Raw genomic sequence first — 20,796 nt, forward strand, 5'->3', positions numbered from 1 at the left:
GAGAATCTAAAAAAAACCACTGTCAGTTGTGCAGAGAAATTAGGGTTTTACGGAAAAAATTGACAAATCTGAAAGTCTGTTCTAAGAAAAAAACCTTTCCACAAGAAGAGAAGAGGATGCAGAAAACATATGATGATCCTCAGATCAGGCATCACCCTTTTTCTCTTTGAATAAAAGTGCGCTGTTGAAATGCTCTTTTTTTTATAGTGTAAATGTGTGGCCCAAGGTAGCATTTCTGAATTCAAAGCCTATATAACCAGCGCATTTTGCTCCTCATCATGAAAACAGCCCCTGAAGGGGACAGGGGGAGACAGGTGTGTGAAGCACATCGACATTTCTTTTTTTCTGCCCTCGTCTGATCAGCCAGACTGACTTACAACATGTGGATTCATTGCACAGCTTGTTTGTCTGGGAAGGTTCAGACTCTCTGGTCAAATACTGACTGGACCAATCACATGCAGAAGGTGTATTACCCATAATGCAATAGTGCTTTTCTGTAACCCTAACATTTAAGATTGCAGCTGCTACGAGGTAATTTTTATTAATGATGTCCTTTATTACGTGAAGAATGAGTTGTGCATATCTTTAACATTTCCACAGCTGATTTTAAAAGCTTTTCTGTATAAGTAAGATGTTTTTGCGTCAAATCTCTAGTTATCTCTTGACTGTAACCTGTTTTCACTGGCTCTATTAGTCCCGTCTTTGAAGTCAGGCTCTACCAGCTCCTTTGCAGACCGATACAACCGACAAGTCTATTTTTACACAGTTCTTAGAACTTTTCTTTTCCTTCAAGTTTGTTTACGTGTTTGTAAATTTATATTTGTTATGCAATTTATAGACACTGATTTGGCATTGTTATGCTCTGTTCTGTTGTTGCTAATTTGATTGTTGGAGAAAAGGACCTGTTGTGTGGAACAGGAATAAATACACAATGTTCAAGCTGTGCCTGTAATAAATCTCACACTGCTAAGGCAGCCAGAGGGCACATGTGGCACACAATGTGCCTTATTTTTCCTTAAGCAGTCTCTCCCAAAAAATGTATTGTTGTCCGAGTTGAGGATGGAGGTAAATACAGAAAATGTTTCAATAAACTGATTTACTAAAGATAAAAACACTTTATAAATTAAAAACAGAATGATGTTTTCAGGTTTTTTGCAAGAAGAATGATTTTCTTCTGTAATAAATAAAAGCACAAATTAGAAAATTTGAATATCACCTATATTTTCCCTTTTAAACACCTGAATAAGTTCTAAAGGGGAAATATGGTAATAGGAGAACTATGCTTACATCTATCAGAAATATATTCAGGTTTTAAAGTTGAACAGCTTTTAAACCTTGCAGCCTTTTGCAGAGAAGCACAGGCAAGCCTATTTCAGTCTTCTGATGCGTGAAGCTGGCAGAGGCATCCTCCAAAAGCCATGCAGCTGTAATGGCACCAAAAAAAGGCTCTACAAACTTGGCTCTATGAGGATAAAAACTAACTCAAACCTCATTTTAAGCTATTCACAGTGAAAACAAACGACAATGAAAAAAACAACATTCAATTCTACTGTAGAATTACACACTACTGTGTTGGAGTATCACATTAACTACATAAAGTTTGTGGTTTTACTGAAGAAAATATGAAAAACTTCAGAGGGCATGGATGTGTATATCAGGACTAGAGAGGATGTGGTATTTTGACGCTTTCTGTCAGCTTGTTTAATCTCATCCAAGGGGGGAGCCACAATAAAACAGTTTAATCTGAAACACATTTCTTTCCAGACTTCTCAAACTAAATACTGAGGAACATCTGACGTTAAATTACCCCACATGATTTGTTTGTTGTGACTGAGAGAACTGAGGTTTCCGCTGTGACTAAGAGGACTTTTGACAAGAACACATTAGCAGCACTGCGGCCCAACAACTTGAGGACCGATAAGATGATACTCGTACATCTTCTTCACTGCTGTTCATCATCAACCCAGAGGAAGTCTCCACCCTCAGACACTGTCAGTGTAATAAAGCCTCAATCTGTGACTCATTGTAAAATTTACTCTGTGATGATGTGTCGACATTCAGTCTGGAGCCAAACTACAGTGGTGCTGGCTGCACATTATATGATAAATTGTTGGCTGTAGACTCAAATTTCATATTCAGCATTTCTACATTTGAGATTTTAAATGATTAAGATTTCAGTTTTTGGCATTTATGCTTAAACCATCAGGCTGGGTTTGTGATTTTGTGTGCAGATCTGCATAAAAGAAACATAAAAGACATAAAAGATGTACCCTGGTTCAAACTTATAAAGTGTAATAATGAAGATGGTAAAAGTGCAGCAGCTAATTTTGAAAAGCTTGTCCCATTAGATTATAATAAATCTTATTTTATCCAGGGAGCTTATTTCAGCTGCTTTGCATGGTTCATATAAAAAAAGAAAATCCCTTTTTGTTGAACTAGCCCCCATGCAATCTAAAAGTTTATGAACCCTTGCTGTTTCATACTGCTATCGTCTTTTTTTTCATGAGAATCTTGAAAAAGTCTGTATTCTTGGGTTTAAGACAAGTTATCAAGTTATATTAGCAACCTGGTGACAGAGCTGCTAAACATGAAGATAAGCCACTCACAAGATCCAGTCCCATAATGGAAAGAAAGGAACAAGAACTTTTTTTTATCATATCTGTTTGAAATTAAATAAGACTAGGCTTCAGGCCAAAGTCTGAATGCTGCAGGATTGTTGCTCTGCACAAACAAAGCTTCTTGCTCCAGCTTCCCTGGAGGTTGAACCCTTTAAGGGAAGTTTTTCAAAGGTTCTAGGATGTTCTGGAACAAAAAGTCCAAAGAAATTTCAACTCTACTTGAGGAAACGGGCAGATCGTTTTACATATACTGACTCCAGCTCAGAAACCATAACACCACATTTCTGAGAGAAGTCCACAAAGAACAAAGAATATCTTTGAAGGAACATCTCTTGCATTGTGGAATTTAATACAGGAGGAATAAACATGGGATTAGAGGAGTCACAATACAACTGTTTTATGTTCGATACGATGCCAATATTGCAACATTGAGTACTGACCGATATCGACCCGATACGATGTTAGCATGAATCATACGTCCTTTTATTACTTCTTTTATATAAATTGGTCAGAACAACTGACTAATTTCTTATTTATGCAGGATCCAATTTCTTATTTATGTAAGCCTTAAACAAAAGCGGATAGAAGTATTTCCATGAGCTTTCTAATATCAGGGATTTTAGAGGCAGGCCAATCTATTTCAATATTAATTTTTTGGCTGATATTGGACAAATTTCCGATATCAATATCGGATCAGGACAACCCTACATGGGACACAAAACGTTTTCTTCTTTCACATGAAAAATTTAATCAGGATACTCTTATTGGATTCTTCTCTAAGTAGCAACGGAAGGTCCGACTGGGGATGATTAATGAGTGGCTGAATGGAAGGGTGTACAATGACTTCAAGTCCTACAGATTCAGAAGCATTAAGCACAGTGAGGTGTTGACACGCTGCATCCCTCTGGACTCATCTGGTTAAAATCCAGCTGCAAATACTTTATAATTTCCTTTAATCTGAGGACTCTGATCAATAGTGCGTGGCATAAAGTAGGAATTTATGGCTATCAAAAGCTTCCTAATGGGCTGGAGATGCTGAGGACATTAAACCACATGACTGTGGAGTATGAGATAAAGAGATCCTGATCAACCACAGCAAGTGTGTGGATGTCCAGCAAAGAAATGCGAAGCCAACAGCGACCATCACACCTTCCATTATTTTTCAGTCAGTACTTCTTTATAACAAGACAGCTACTTCCATCACAGAGTCTTTGAAACTATAAATGATCTCTAATTAAAGCCTCTAAGCTTTATTAGGTAATTTTTTTTTCATATATTCTGTTCGCTTTAAAGGATAGGATTCTAAGACCTAAATGAAGGCAACTTTCATGTAAACACATAAAGCCATTTAGATGATCAAAGCCTTCCCTTAAGTGTAAAAACAAGCTATAATCAAAACTATTCTTCACCTCCAATGTTACCACCCTCCATCTTTTTTTAAACTAGGGCCACAAATTAGCCATCTGCTTATTTTTATGCCATAAAGACACACTGCAGGAAAACACCAGAGGTAATCCACAATTGATGTGTAGCAGAGCAGAACAACAGTGTACACTTTGTAGAAAAGGAGTTTAGCTTTCTAAAGTTGGAATCCAATGATGTTTGGGTGGAAAACCAAACTTCCGCTCTGCTTGAGCTGTTTAGAACAACACCGCAACTATAGAGTCTGTTTGGATCCATAATTACACCACTGGAACATGAGAGAGGGCAATTTTTCTTGGATGCACAGAGCTCATGGGAACGAATCACAATTATGTTGTCTTTAGAGGGAAACCAAATAAACCAAAGAAAACAGAAAGCTGGTATGCTCTAATGGGATTCAAGTACTTGGATATCTTGTTTTTCTAAATATTCACAAGTTACATCTTGTCTTGTCTTATACCTAGAGCTGCAAGTGGTGCAGACACTTTTTTGTAGAAATTCATGACTTTGCAGGTTCAACAAACAAAGGAAAGTATGAAAAATTCAAACAAATGACAACTGAGAGAGAGAAGACCAAGCTGGGTCAAAACCTATCATTGCAAAACAGCGTTGAGATAAGCGTTATTTAAACATAGATCAGAGACAGGGAATATCTGGCATCTCAAAACTGCAAAACAATCCAGATTAAGGACTCATCCCACCATTAACCGTGATTTACAGGACAAGACAGCACAGGGGGATTTTGGAACACGTTCGAGTCCAAGTGTAGATATGGTCTGCTGAGACAGATACATTTTCTACATCAGTCCTGGAGGGAGATCAAAAATGTTCCTTCTCTTCCCCCTTTTTGCATTTTCACAAACCCCCAGACGCATCCTCATCAACATCTTCAACCACTGAACAACCATGACGCACACAGCTAGGGACAGCCATTTCAAATCCCACTAAAACATTCCCTCTGCTTAAATGTGTGAGTCGTATAAATGATGATGTAGTGAAACATCTTCCCTGATCATCCTAACAACTGCCGACAACATCTCAATGAATACTTGTGTCCACAAACCTTCCAGAGCTAGCCAAGCCCAAGACAGCCTCTTGTGCGTCTGGCTTGGCCAACAAGCTATTGCAGGCATGCAGAACAGCTGGCACAAAGCGTATACACACATATATATGCACAGATCAACACACACATTTGTCCAGCCACAGAATCTCTTTCGCTAAATCGTACACCCTTTTGAGGGTGGCTAAAGGAGGAGGAGGGAAGGAGGGTTTTATTTTTAAAAACCAAGATGTCTTATTTTGCGTAGAAGGCTATTTAGCGACTTTTACCACAATGAAAGTTGCCAGCCCACAGATCTTTCTATAAACTAAGTATGATCCACCAAAGCGTAGTTTATGACAGTTGTCAAACTAATGATTCTCCTCCCATGTGCAGGGATCATTGTTCCTGTTTTCACTTTCTCTCCTATTGTGCATTTTTGTGTTTTTTGCAACCACTGCTTATTAATTCTTCTCCTTGGAAGACAGTTTGGGGGTAGAGATGCAAACATCTCATTGTCACATTTCAGCTGACTTTAAATAATGGTCACTAGTGCCAAAAACAGAATGTCTCATGGACAAAATGGTAGCCCTTTTTTAATATATGAAAATACCAATTTGGTTATAGAAATAACTTGAATCTGACAAAAGTGATAGCAAATTAAAATTCTATTAAAATGAACTAATGAAAGCCAGACATTGCTTTTAAACCATGCTTCAACAGAATGAATTAAAAAAATAAACTCCTGAAACAGGCCACTACAAAAATGATTACACCCCTAGGATAGATTGAAAATATTATAACCAAAGGTACAATTAAAACAAAGTGTGTCCATTAATCACTATCACAGGTGTCCACAATCTTGTAATCAGTCAGTGTTGCTATACTTTATAGGGTTACAGGTGGTCACTGGGCTATTTGGTGACATGGCGTGTACCGCACTCAACATGGACCAGAGGAAGCGAAGGAAAGCATTGTCTCACAAGATTACAAATAAAAATATAGACAAGAATGTTCAAGGTAAAGACTATAAGACGATCTACAAGCAGCTTGACGTTCGTGCGACTACAGTTTCACCTATCAGATCTATGGGACTGTAGTCAACCTCCCTGGATGTGGCAGGGAAATTCCTGAATAATATGAATGGTAACTAAAAAGCCCAGAACAACATCTTAAGAGATTAAAGGTGAACTTCAAGCTTAAGGAACAGCAGTGTCAGATCGCACCATCTGTTTTAGTTTGAGCAAAAGTGCAGATGATGAGAGACAACCAAGAAGAACATTAATAAAAAAAAAAATCATAAAAAGCCAGACTTGAATTTGCCAAACAACGTGTTGACAAGCAACAAAGTTTCTCAGAGAATGCACTATGGACAGAGGAGATAAAAAATAAACTTTTTGCCAAGGCACGTCAACTCTTTGTTCACAGTCAGAAAAATGAAGCATATTAAGCAAAGAACACTCACTGTAAAACATTGAGGAGGCTATGTTATGTTCTGGGGCTGCTTTCCTTCACCTGACTCAGGGTGTCATCATTCTTTTTAGGGTGCAATGAAATCTCAACACCATCAAGGGGTTCTAAAGTGAAAAAGTGCTGCCCATTGTCAGAGAGCCTGGTCTCAGTCGCAGGTTATAGGTCTGCAACATGATAATGTGCCAATACACTCAGCTGAAAACAGCCCAGATGGCTAAGAAGAAAACATTAAACTATTCCAAAGTTGCCTTCTATGAGACCTGACCATAGTCCTATTGAACATCTTCGGAAGGAGCTGTCTGGAAGAGGGCCCCTTCAAACCTGAAACAACTGGAGCATTTTGCGCATGAGGAGTGGACCAAAATAACTGCCGAGAGAATTAGATGGCTCATTGACAATTCCAGGAATCGTTTGATTGCAGTGATTGCTTTTAAAAAGTTGTGCAACAACACACTAAGTTAAGGGTACCATAATCTTTTTTCAGGCCTGTTTGATTAGTTTATTTTTAAAAACTCCTTCTACCAAAGCATTGTAAAAAAAATCATGCCTGGCTTTTATTTGCTCATTTTAATGGAATTTAATTTTACTATTACTTTTCTCAGATTCAAGTTATTTTCATGATCATTGAGATTTTCATTTCATAAGACGAGGAGTAGCAATGTGTGTATTCAAGCATTGAGAGTTGTTTGACTGAAAAGCTCTTTGTTTTCTTTTCCATAATAAGCACTCCTGACTCAGTGATTCTATCTTTGTTTCTATTCTAGACAAAGTCCGGGATGGAGATACTGTCGGAATTACTTGCGAAGGTTATCCAAGAAATATTTCAGCCTAAAGGTAACCTCTGGCAGCAGGTTTCATATATTGTGAATTTTGTTGCCTCTCGACCAGACCCCCTATCCAACCAGTATGCTAGTTTCTTACACCTGGCTTTATCTGAACGGGGAATAGTCAACTGAATTTGACTGTGCTGTATTGTAAAATGTGAACTGACCTGTATGTCAATATACCAGGATTTGAAATTGGAATGGATGATATTGAAATAATGTGTAATTTTGCTTGAGAACTGCGTTACACAAAAGAGCAGAAACCTTCAGCCTAGGTCTGAGAAGGGCAAATGGGTCAAATGTGTAAAAGGGTGAAGCAGGTTGGGATAAAATATGAAAGAGGTACAGTATAGTTATCCATTCTGCCTCATTCCTAACTTCATCTATCACCCTTACGCTCAACTTACATTGCTCATCTCTAACTTTTTATATCTACAGCACTTTCATCCCTGCTTCCATCATTCTCCCTTATCTTCATCATCACTATCTCGCTTGTGTTTCTGCAGCTTAGGCAGCACCCAGTAAGTCATAATCTGACTATAGCAACCAATGTCCTAATAGAGCCCCTTTTCTGAGTGTCAAACTGTCTTTAAAGGATTTCTTCCTTCAAAAATTCCTTCATTCTCTTAAATAAATATTTAAGCTGATATAACCTTTGCATGGTTTTGCTCAAAAAATGTTTTTTCAATGGCCAAAATTTTGCCATATATGGGTCAACTATTTACACACAAACAACCACCTAGAAATCTCTATTTGTTTTTGGACCTATAAGTATGTTTTCCTCTGGCTTATTGAACTTGATAAACAGAAGTGTGCATCTGCAGAGAGACATAGTGACATCTTAAAGGAAAGTTATTACCAAGAGACAGCAAACCACAGATAAGATGAAGAAAGAAGTGAAACAGGCCAGAACAAGCATGGATAGAGCTTCATCCATCAGGCAGATCAGACCAGGAGAGGGAGCAGCTGAGATATCCCTCAACACTGTGCAGGTCAAAGGACACCCTCTGACCCGTACTGGAGTACAACCAGGGATGTAACAAAGACATAAGTCAAATCTCTGCACTGCAGGTTGGGGTCTGGAGAAGCACATGTGGGACTTGGTTCTGTTTTATCACTTTGCTCCAAGGAGAAGGAGATCTAAGGGACGCAGGAAGCCAGATAAGTGGAAAGCAGCAAGGAGTGTGGAAGATAAAGGAGCATGGCAGTGGCAAAGAAAACCAGGGCCAAATGAGCGGGACGAGAGCGGAAGAGGAATAGAAAGAACTCAAAGTTGCATTTGAACATAACAAAGATGGCGTTGGAGATAATTCATTCAGCATATTTCCCTCTGACCCATCTGAAGATGAGGAAACAACGAGAAGCTTTCCAGCTGCTGACTCATCAAGTTAAAGCATCTGCAGTCTTAAACTTTCAGCCACATTTTGCTAAAAAAAATAGCTTAAGCATGCAGTATTAAGCTTGCTAATAACTTTCCTGAATATTCCTGAAATGAAAAGTCTCTACTCTCATCAAGGGAGGTCCTGGCTCAGAGTCCTTTAACATCATGCTCCCCCAGGAGGAGCACGCAAATACTCACAAGTTAATATGATCGTATGTGCAGATAGGTGCAACAGGGACGTGGCAGGGAGGTGGAGGAGGGCGAGTAAATTACAAACACATTTCCCTTTAAATGTACTCCATGCCGTCATGTGTTAGCACAGCTACGCTGAGAGCTGGGAGCCGAGGGCCGGATAGATGCCCTGTGCACAAACACAGCCTGTCAAGAGCAGTGATGGGCCGGGTTGTTCAGAAAATACTCAGCTTCCATTAGCAGACCACAAGAAATCAGACTATGGGACCTGCTTTACCTCTGGGTTTGACAAGAAGCATCAGCATTTTTCAGGCCTTTTTCTTAGCACAGAGGACTCGTAAAGCAGACGGAAATCATGAAAAGCATTTAATGCCTGAGTAATCGACCAGCTGGATTCACCACAACATTACAGTATCATCTGATTTATACAGTTCTTAGAACACGACATGAAAAACATCTGATTATTAGCTGTTATTTATTTTCCTAATTATTTTAGGACCAAAAAAGAAAGAAAATCGCCTCATTTGTTCACAAAAGTATTACATTTATGTTGTTGTTTTTTTCCATGCAACAGTTCAGGAAAATCACAGAATCACAAAATTGTTAAGCAGACACACATTAATTCCATAAATTTCTTTGAAGAAAATCAGTGACAATGTTTAAACATTGTCCCCTCTGCTCCACTATGTCTACTTTTAAAACTAGTCTTAAAAGCTTCCTTTTTAATAAAGCTTATAGTTAGAGTTGCTCAGGTTATCCTGAGTTTCTTTATAGTTATGCTGCTATAGGCTAAGGCTGCTTGAGGACATAGGGACCAATTATATAATTCTGCTTCTTTCATCTGTCTGTAAAATTGGATTGTCTCTGTAAGGTGCCTTGAGATTATTTGTGTTATCAACTAGCACTGTATGTATGTATATTCCTATGTACCCCTGGGCAAGAGACAATGTTTTTACAGATCTACATATCGGTTTATGAATATGTGCACATTGGTGAGAACAATAGGTGAGTGTGGCTTTTCTTTATAGCACTTTTATTGCTCAGTCTGACCAGAAAAGCACTGCAAAAATATTGTCCATTTTCATTAAATGGGAATGTATGACTAATCCCCAGCCAGTGACCAATGGCTAGACAGAACTGGAATTGTGCCCAATGGCTGTTTAAAATAGGGTCTAAGGCGGAAACAGAAAATTAGCTGGTCTTTAAATAGCTCAGGAGTTATCCATAGAGATCAATACTCTGATCCTAAGTAATCCAAAAATGTTACTGCTATTTCCACATTAATATCTAGTCCAGGATTTGATGCATCAGTGCAAAGCTGCAAAGTCTGTTCCTCATATTTTACATGTGATGTAAATTATGAAAAAACAAAAAACAAAAGACTTAGTACTGTTTATCAATAACACAATAAACTCAGAGTATATTTACTTATTATATTTACTTTTAACTACATTTAGGGAGACTCAATTATCTTTAATCATGCTGTTGTATATTTGCTGCTCTGTTTAGGATTGCTGTTAAATTTAGAGACACTTTTACCATTTTTGTCAAAAAAAGCCATTAAAATTTTGTTCCACAATAGTTTGGTACACAGAGAAGATCAGTGTAAAATCAAAGGCTGTTAAGAATAATATATATATTTTTGATAGAACACTATTATTAAAAACACATATATTGATGTAGAATGAGGGGCAGAAGTAGATGGGGGGCCAGGGGTGGCCACCTTTAACCAATCATTGGATACACCTGTGGCCACCTCTACTGACTGTACTCTTAAGTGCAATGTTTTAACCAATTCTGCATTTTCATATTATGTATTAACAATAAACTAACAACAAAACACAATGAATAATTACTCATATCAATATACTTACGTTGAAGATGATAAATACAGAATTGATACTCTATTCAGAACTAGATTTTGTGTTAAATGGGATAGAGATAGAAATATGTGTATCTACAAGTCATCTAGGAGTCTTCAATGTAAACAGAGATAAATATCAACTAAATCCATTTAATGTGTGTATTAGTATGTTTAAATATTAATATTATGCAAAACAATTATTGAAAAAAAAAGTATAGACATTCTTTTTTTTAATCTTTTTTTTAGAAATGTAGGAAGAAATGACAATGGATAAGATGTTCACCCAAGAACTCAAAGCTGTAAGAAGATTGTCTACTATGCCTTTAATTGAGAAAAAAACAGATGTGTAAATGTGTGTGTATTTTTATGAGTGAGGGATTTAGGAAAGTCTACTGTATTTGGAAAACACAGATGTTGTGCACAGTTATTTTCCTGCTAGAACAGTGAGAATTGACCCTGAGGTTCTGGCGCCTATCCATGTTCGGCCACCCCTCAGTGCATATTGGTTCCTGCCTGACCACCCCAATAATATATTTCTGGCTACGCCTCTGTGTAGAATATGCTTTGTTTTATGTAAGCATGACTTTAAATGAAAAATAATGTAAGAACTTGATTCATTATCTGGTAACTTCTATTCCCTAGGATAAAAAAGTCTTTAAAGTAATTGTCGACATTCTTTCTTTTTACCATGTCTGTAAGCATGTGCAGAGGTGAGAGAAACAATTTTACCTAAAAAAGGCCTAAACTTTGTCTGTTTTGTCTTTACATTTCAGTCAGGTGGGGGGCTAGAGGGGCCTCTGAAGTTTAGCCAGAACCCCCATCAAACTAAAACCAGAGATGATGTCATCCTCATTGGTTAAGGCTGTCCTGATAAAACCACTGGCTCGATGCCCCATTACAGCAAATTTCAGCTGCATGTTCAGTCTTGGCCGCGCTGCATATAGACCCAAACATGAATGCAAAAACACACATACAGAGCTCTGTTGTTAGTCAGAGGAATCGTCTGACAGTTTGGGAAATTTGCTCATGTGTTTTTTTGCCAACAGTCATATGAGAAGATGGATCACATGTTTGGTATCTGACTGTTAAACAGAGAGTTATAACAAGAAGATTGATAACTTAGCTTAGCACACAAGCTAAGTGACATTTTTGTGTTGAAATTTGATATAATCCATCATGAAAGTGCATGAACCCCCCCAATATCCCTACATCTCATAAATACATTATCCTTGGTTATTTATATGCTGGGAAAGGTGATCCAAAGCCTGTCTGTTTTGTGAAAAATATGCGAACTGCTAAGATTAGCAGATGATTTAAAGGTAATACAGTGTCATATATTATCAGTCACTAAAATCTCAATCTGCTGTGAGTGGGCCTGCTGTTTCGTTTCAAGATAAGAGACATATCCGAGCTTTAATGCATGATCGTGGAAGTGCATTGTGGCAAGAACAAATGAGTTCTCAAAGGAGCTCAGAAAAATACGTTTTCCATGCTCATCAGGCTTTAAAATGTTATGATTAGTTGGACAGACTGGGTAAAACTGAGTGAAATGTGAGAACAACGTCAGCCCCCCAGGGGACAGTTGACTAAGAAAGATCACCCAAAGAGTAGGATATGTAATATAACATGAAATCCCAAAGCAACCTGATGTAACCTAGAGGGGAGGTTCCCACAGTTTTTGACCTCTGACCCACGAAATTACCCTGTCAGGGAGTACTGACCCCAGCTATCACTGGTTAAAGTACGCAAACATTACTAACGAGCCAATTAAAGCAAATCAAGGCAGCGTAGAAAAACTCACATGACATTATTCCTTTTATAAAACTCATTACTAATCCTTTTCTTTTTCATAAAACACTGTTATAAGGAGCTATTGTAAATAATCCTTAGTGTTGAAGATCATTTAAAGACCCCGTATAAAGCTAAGGTCATCACCAACAGATGAATCGCACCTTCAGCCATCAGCGATTATCTTCATAAGTTCTTGGACCAGTTACAGGTGTCAAGAAATACAAAAGTATTTAAAGTTAGCACTGTTCCAAACCCGTTACTGCACACTGCCTGACAGCTGACGTTTCCCAACTTTTAACACCACAATCTTTTAACTACAATCAGCATGAAAGAGCGACCTAATTTGAATAAAAGCTACTAGCAAATTTTACTTTTAGTACTGTAAAGCTATGCTATTTTATACTAAGATTACGATACCCTAAAAATCTCATTTTAACCTATGCTTATAATTCAAAAAAGAGAAAACATAAATAACCTAGAAGATTCTCACCTAAGCTCAGCTACAGCCGGCTGCAGTGTAAACATGGCTAATAGGGTAATTAACTGGACTGACCACTTGTATTAATCTATTGGTGTGGTCCTAATAACACAGTGCTATATGTATGCTAACAGCAGGGTCCAGATTCCAGCTTTGAGACCCGCAGATCAAACACCTGAGCATCAACAAGTCATCTTTAGTTCCCATGTGCTACAAAGTGTCTGTAAAGATGTGTGTTGCTCATTAATCTCAGTGGGGCGCACTTGTGTAGTTTACAACAGCTAAACCTTGAAAGACATAAACACTTAACATTTCTCTTTACTCCAGTGTTAAGTCTGCACTAACCTTTTCCTCCACAGCGTCCTCTTTTCCTGTGGTCTCACCCTGACGTTTTGACCTCTGCCAGCTCTGCCTCCACCCCTCAGAGCGAAGCAGACTGTCAGTGACATCAGCTTTAATCTTTTAACTTCTCCAACCGCATCTCTCCATATGGAGACCATTACCGCTTTGCAGCCGTCAGAGACTGCAAACACGTTTCAGCTAACTTTAACCAAACAGCTGATTACTTCTTCACACTCCCGCAAACTTGTGGTCTTGAGGGAATTTTTGAATATGGCCATGTGTTTGATTTTATTTCGAATAACATTTAGAGGTGAGAAATAATAGTTTCCAAAGATTTAGTAATAATCGCAACTTTTCTGTAATTGGTTTCAAAATGGGCTTTTTGTGGTAAATAATTTCCATCCGAAGGCAGCGGGGAATTGTTCTGCAAAACAGAACAAGGTGCGGTAATTATGAGCAAGAAGGAGAAGCTGCCTTTTGAGCTAACTGTTGATTTTGGCCAAATTCAAAGTGGCTGGTGGTTTTCAATGAAATTTGAATTTATTGTACAGCCCCACCAAGCTGATGTCTGTACCTTACCATTTTTAAGAGAAAGTGTTCATGTAAGTGTGCATTGTGAATTACACCAGCCAGTGTAGACTTTTTACAAGCCTCTGTGATATTTAAAACACATTATATAGATCTCCTGCCACAGTTTCGGCTCTTTTTCCCCATGCTGACCGTTGTGGCTTGAACTGTTTTGGGTCTTTTTCTTGAGCCCAACGTCTGCGGTCTGTGGCATCCAAGACCAGGGCGCTCCACTGCCGAGAAACCATCCACTTTACAAGCTGCCCCAGTTTTATTCTTCATTCATATAGCTTTAATGGCCATGGCGATATTTAGGAAGCATACTGACGTGCTGCTGTGAAAGGCTAAAATGTGTTTATGTGCACATATAACGACAGGAAGGCCTGAAAAGAGAAACACTGTGGTTCTAACTTTTCTACCAGAGGAAAGGATTCCTTTAAATTGCAGTTTTTCTGTAGTCCATGTTACTAAAAGTAATCAAACCCAGACTTCGACCCCACTTTTAAGATGCCGACTGGTTCAGAGTACAGTGGTGTGATTAGCGAGCTAACCAGATACACACCACCTCACATGAAAAGGGCACTGATGTGGGTAGCTGCTAAAAGCACACAGATGTGTTCAGATAAAACATGTGGTCCTTGACATAATTAGTCTGCGATAACTCAGTTCCCAAAGACCGACTTTTAGAGGAGGAAAAGAAACTTACCTTCACGACACTCCAGTCCCACAAAACCAGGGCAGCACCTCCACTCCAGTGCTGTGATCTGCTTGTACATAATCTTAAACGATGGCTTGATTATGGTTCTGTAGCTGCATAAAATGAAAGAAAAGCCACAAATTGAGCAAAAATTATCACAGCAGCCAGTAAGATTAAATAAAAAATTAGAAAACTATGAAAGGAATAAACTTAGATCCAGCCTATACAATAATGTAATATTTGCAGGTATTCAGCAAACTTCGCTCTCTGGAGAATGATAAAGGTTTTTACTGAGGGTTGTAGTCTTTAGAGAACCTTTAGGTAATGTTTTCTCATTATTCTCTGACGGTTGGCTTCAATATTCCTAGAAACTTTTAACCAATTGAATATTCTTTATATGTTTCCTATGTGTTATCCAAAACTTTCCAAATCTATGTCTTAGAAAACAATTCTCGAATGGATATCAGCTTTCTAGCCTTCAAAGAACCTTCCCTAAAGGTTCACTGAAGCACATAGTGTTCACAGTTGTAGATAAGGCTCTTCTCCAGGGAACACTTCCTGTGGTTTCTGGGAATAGAGGTTCTTAATGCTGCCAGGGTAGAGCCTTTAGGGGACTTTTCCTTATTCTGTTTTTTGAGGCTTTAGATTATCTTCAGGTAATGCTTCCTGAAGGTCCTCAGGTTACCTTAGACATTGAGAGTTTACACTTTTGGGAACTAAAAGGAATGTTGTTCATTGGTTCCCTTCATCTGAGCTACAGCTCTCACTGTGTAATCCTTGATGAAGCTTCAGGGAAAACTCTGATAATGTTCTTTGAAGGTTACCAGTGTTTGAGGCATACAGTTTGCAACTTTTGGAGAGTATTTTCTGGATGTTCTTTGAATGTACAAACTATCTAGAACAGGGATGTCAGACTGGTTCCAGAAAGGGCCATGTGGCTGCAGGTCTTCTTCCCAACCTAGCAATAGCACACCAGACTCCATTCATCTCATCCAGGGAGTGCAATCTGAACAAGATGACTGGATGAGATGACTGGAGTCTGGTGTGCTATTGCTTGGTTGGAAAGAAGACCTGCAGCCACACGGCCCTTTCTGGAATCAGTTTGACATCCCTGATCTAGAAGCAATGTTCACATATGGCTACAGAACCCTCAGGGAACATTTCCTAAAGATTATCTTTGTCCAGAGTTAAAATTTTAGCTTGCTAATCTACAACTCTTACAATGTAATGTTTTAAAATCAATGGCAGAAAACTGTCAGTCCCCTGCAATTTATCTGATGTCTATATCTCACATTATGAATGTTGAAGAACAGTCAAAGAAGGTACCCTAAAGGTTCTAAAACCTTTATCTACAACTTTGATGATGGAACCCTTAGAAAACATTAAGGTATTGTTCCGTTAAGTTTCCCATATTATTGCCTACAGTGTTTAACTCTTTAGCCTTTGGATAAGTTTTTGGGAACCGTCCTGAAAGGTTCTCTGAATCTATGATAATGTGCTGATTTGGTCAGTCAAGAGAAAATCTTCCAGGTTTATGAAGATCTACATTAAGGGATAATTCCCTGAGGTTCCCTGACTAACATCTTTTTTTTTTGAAGGATCTACATGTGCGGCACTATAACTACAATAACATGTGTAATAACTAATGTGCAATTACTATTTAATACCCCGTGCAATAACCTGCTTATATTTAATACCCTTTGAAATAACCTATTAATATTTAATATCCTGTGCAATAACCTTTTTATTTTAATACTCTGTGCAATAACTATATATATCAATACCTATTTATATAAATACTTATTCAATGTATATACTTTATATAACCCATGCACCTTTTCCTCCTTTTGGAACCTTCTTTGGACTATTGAGCAGAAGTGACAAGAGAATTTCTCCACTGTTAGATCAACCAAAGTCTATCTTATCTTATTTCTGTCAAGATGCAACATTTAGAAAATCTTAAAGAAATGCACCATCGTTTTTTCTTAATACGGTATTCTACAAATATTCTGTAACTTCTACAGACACTTTTGGGAACTTTCCTCGAAAGATATGTTAAAGTTTATTTTGGATGTTGCCAATGCAGACTTTTGAGAACAATCCAGGGATATTTGTTGACCACATCCTACTATTTTTAAGGAAATGCTCCCTAAAGGCTTAGCTAAAATAGTGTGGGGGTGGGGTTAGTTCTAAACCACTTTTGTACATCTTGCTTTTTGGTTGTTGAAAAGCTACAGAATACCAACTAGGGGTGGCTTTATAGTAGGGAATTTATAAATAACTTAAATAAAACAAGCTGTAAAAAAGTCAACTTTTACACAATGTGAGGACTTTTTAAGCATAAATACTGCCCTGCTTTGGTCAACATGGCATATTTGTTTTCTATTTACAGCAGCACTGAGCATCTCTGCTGATAGAGCTGTTAGATGAGGATTTGTGGGAGGGAATCATGTTTCAGGAAACTCTACCTGATGACTTTGGAGCATGGTCCAGGCCACCGGCAGCCCTGCATCACCCTCTGCACCGTGGTTTCAGTCCCATTGTGCACTTTACAGGTCACTGTCCTGGAAACAGTGTACTGACACCAGTTCCTAAAAAGCAAAGTAAAAGAGAGGCAATCCTTACTGTGAACGGTTGAAAAACAGACAGTAAGGGGATTGCTGCAGCCAGCTCTCCGGGGTGCGCGCACCTATGTGAGGAGCCGGTTCCCGGCGACCCGGTACCGGTGCTCTGCTCGGGATGGATGCGGTGCCGCTGCACGGTGATCCCCGGAAACCGATAAACAAACCCGGTTTCAAGCGATGGATGCAGCAAACCTATCCAGACGCACAGCGCGTAGACGTAACCCACAGCCATATTCTCCCCTTAAAATAATCCCTGACGATGATAATCCCAGAGTTACCGGATTGGTTTTCAAGTTGATCCCGTTCCAGATCCTGCAGAAGAAAACGGGAAACCCTACAAAAGCTGCGCTGAAACCATCAGAAAAAGTTTGCCATCTCCTGCACCGGATAAAAACAAGCGTACCCCCCTTCAGGAGTCCAGGATGAATGGCACAGAACCTCTTTCTATAGAATATATGGACTCTGTGACGTTTGACATGGTGCTGAGAACAGAGGAGTCAAATATCCACAGAGCGAATAAAAAAAGCGCGCCGGCTGCGGGGCTGGAGACGTGCGTCAAAGCGCATCTGGTCTCCATTGAAAAAAAGAAAGAAAAACTCCCAAGGCTGATGCTTTATCATATTAAAGCAAGACCATAAAGAGTGTTACATTTAGTTTATTTTTGCCTTTATTATTACTGGCATGGACATAGAGCTAGAGCTATAGACATAGAGCTATGGACATAGAGCTAGGGCTATGGAGCACTGGATAAAAACCAGCAGATCATCTTCACAGTTTATCTGAAACAACTTTATGGATATATTAATTAATTCAATTCATTTATATAGCGCCAATTCAAAACACATGTCATCTCAAGGGACTTTACAGATACAATTAAACCAGATCATACAGCCAGATGGGAAACTTCATCTGTCATAACTGAGTAAAATATTGAATCAAACTTCTTTTTTTCCTAAGATGAGAAGTGATTAAAGGACAAAATTTCATTCTGGCTATAATGGCCTGGGTACTCCACTTTCAAGTCAACTGATAAATGTAACTTTGATCAAACTTTATCACATGAAGAGTTAATTGGAGTGATTAGTTATGCATCACTTCTAGGTTTGAAGTAATCACATTTATGTTTGTTTTTCCTGTAAGAGTTTTACTTCTCGTAAAAATGTATAAAAAGCATATTTCATACCATATTACTATAGATTAGGTTAAAGTTGCAAAATGATGCTTTAGGTAAGTGTCATCTTACTTTATGGTTTGGTTGGCTTCTACTTTTAGTGAATGAAATATACTAATTTCACAATTTGCAATTGAAAAGCTTCAGTTATAAAGGGAAAGGTGTAGATTAGATGTCTTTTTTAGCTCTGATAATAAATGCTTCTTGAGAGATTATAAGATGTGGATAGTGAAGGGCAAGGATCTCATTCTGAGATCATTTCTTCCTTTTTTTCCTGCTGGATTTATATTCAAACCTTTTTTTACTGTTCGTAAATAGGTTAAACTGCAACCAGCCAGCTTGGGAAAATAATGACGAAACCAATCAGGCAAAACATAATTACAACTTGCATGATAGCATGCTGGTCCCCAATATACCACTGATCTGTCATTGCATGGACTCTATGAGGACCCAGGAGAGGAGCAGTAGTATCTGGCAGTGAGATCATTGCAGGCAGATACTTTGAGTGGTGTATGGTAGTTTGGGAACCTCCATGAATCGCAGTCTTTTCTCCCACTGGTGTTCCATCACAACATATCGATCAGATACCTGGGAGTTTTAGAGCAGAACTTTGCAACAAAGCACAGACACTTCGTAGCTCTGCATGTCCTTATTCCATAGGACAGAGGTCTGCAAGCTCCAGCATCTGGCAATAGAAATTTCTTACTGTGGCTCTTAGTAAAACTGGTCAGAAACTATATATGTAACTTAACCATGTATTTTAAGTATGGAGACAATAAAGAAATGTAGTTTTAGCAGTTGTTTTCCAAGTGTTATCATGCAGTAGCTGAAAAGAAAAATTGCCACAGCAGAGCAGCACTGTTGGTACAAGAGAGATTTGCTTTAAATGTTTTTGTAGGGAAGCTCAAATAAGCTTAAATATGGTCAAGTTTAGACACATTTTAGGAGCAATAGTATTATACAAAGGTTTCTGATCCCCAGCAAAGCAAACAATGAGTCCTAATCCTGTTCCTATAGGTAGGTATATAGATAGGCCTACTCATTCATCATACTCGTTCATCAGGGCAATAAATCATATTGGACTTATAGCTCCTATACTTCTTTAGAAGAATCTATAGGTTCTTCTAAAAATCTTATTTGACTCCATGTTGGCATAAGTTATCCTCCATGGTGTGGTATGTTGGAGCTGCAGCTAGTATGCAGCTGAGAGGAAGCACTGGGATAAGCTCATTAGGGAAGCCAGCTTTGTTCTGGGATGCCCCCTGAATCCAGTGCAGGTGGCGAGAGACAGAAGGCAAAAATAACATCACTGTGGGAAAATATTGCTCGCTAAAACAAGTGAAGATGTGGTAAAACCATAAAAGGTTCTTTAGTGACAGGACTTGCATTGTAGCAGAGATTTTGTAATCATTACTGCTCCCAAAAGCCGAAATAGAAAATATATATTTTAGCGCTGCTGCTATTTGTAGTTTTTTTTCCTAATTTCTTGTAAATATTTGTTTATTTCTTATGCATAAGTATAGATGTGCTTGTTGTAATTTGGAATGATCCCACTGAAAATTTAACCCTACTTTATAAATCGTATTCTTGTTTACTTATTTTATGATTTTACTTTTGTGTGGAATCAACCTGCTTTGATTTGAGTGTCAATTTCTTGCTGGAACACTAAACTTAACTTGAGTGACAATCGGCCAATTCTAATCTATTCTTTTCTTTTCTATTCTATTCTATTCTATTCTACTCTATTCTATTCTATTCTATTCTATTCTATTATTTTGCACAGCTCTGATGTTGCTGCTATTTTCAAATATCCATTACTCTAAAAATGACCATAGCTGTATATTGGTTATTTATTCTCCAGGTGCACTGTTTATATTGTTAAAATATTCTACAGTACAGTAATTTATTGTTCATCTTTTAAATCTTCACTATTATGTTATTCTTATACATTTTTCTAAGGTCCATATTTGTGTGACCAATTTTTTCTATAATATTTTTGCCACTGTAAACACCAGAATTTCCCCATTGTTGAACAATAACAGGATTTTTCTATTCTATTCTATTCTGTTCTTTTCTATTCTGTTCTATCCTATTCTATTCTATTCTGTTCTTTTCTATTCTATTCTATTCTATTCTATTCTATCCTTTTCTATTCTGTTTTGTTCTATTCTATTTTAATGTATTCTATTCTGTTCATTTCTATTCTATTCTGTTCTATTCTATTCTATTTTATTCTATTCTATTCTGTTCTTTTCTATTTTATTCTATTATTTTCTATTCTATTCTGTTGTTCTATTCTACTTTATAATCTGT

General features: G+C 38.0%; 1 protein-coding gene across 1 annotated transcript in view; it reads right to left on the minus strand.

The window, feature by feature from the left end:
• Nucleotides 1–17,809, minus strand: part of LOC107081876 (collagen alpha-1(XXVI) chain-like) — a 33,660-nt gene extending 15,851 nt beyond the window's left edge. Inside the window, exons 1-3 of the mRNA XM_015370221.1 lie at nucleotides 17,378–17,809; nucleotides 17,157–17,279; nucleotides 14,698–14,801 (exon numbers count right to left, since the gene is read on the minus strand). Coding sequence (XP_015225707.1) covers nucleotides 14,698–14,801; nucleotides 17,157–17,279; nucleotides 17,378–17,544 — 394 coding nt within the window. The 5' untranslated portion in view covers nucleotides 17,545–17,809. The remainder of the gene's footprint in view (nucleotides 1–14,697; nucleotides 14,802–17,156; nucleotides 17,280–17,377) is intronic.
• Nucleotides 17,810–20,796: the final 2,987 nt, after the last annotated feature.

Source organism: Cyprinodon variegatus, unplaced genomic scaffold, assembly GCF_000732505.1.
Source record: "Cyprinodon variegatus isolate N-32 unplaced genomic scaffold, C_variegatus-1.0 Scaffold44, whole genome shotgun sequence".
Taxonomy (NCBI): domain Eukaryota; kingdom Metazoa; phylum Chordata; class Actinopteri; order Cyprinodontiformes; family Cyprinodontidae; genus Cyprinodon; species Cyprinodon variegatus.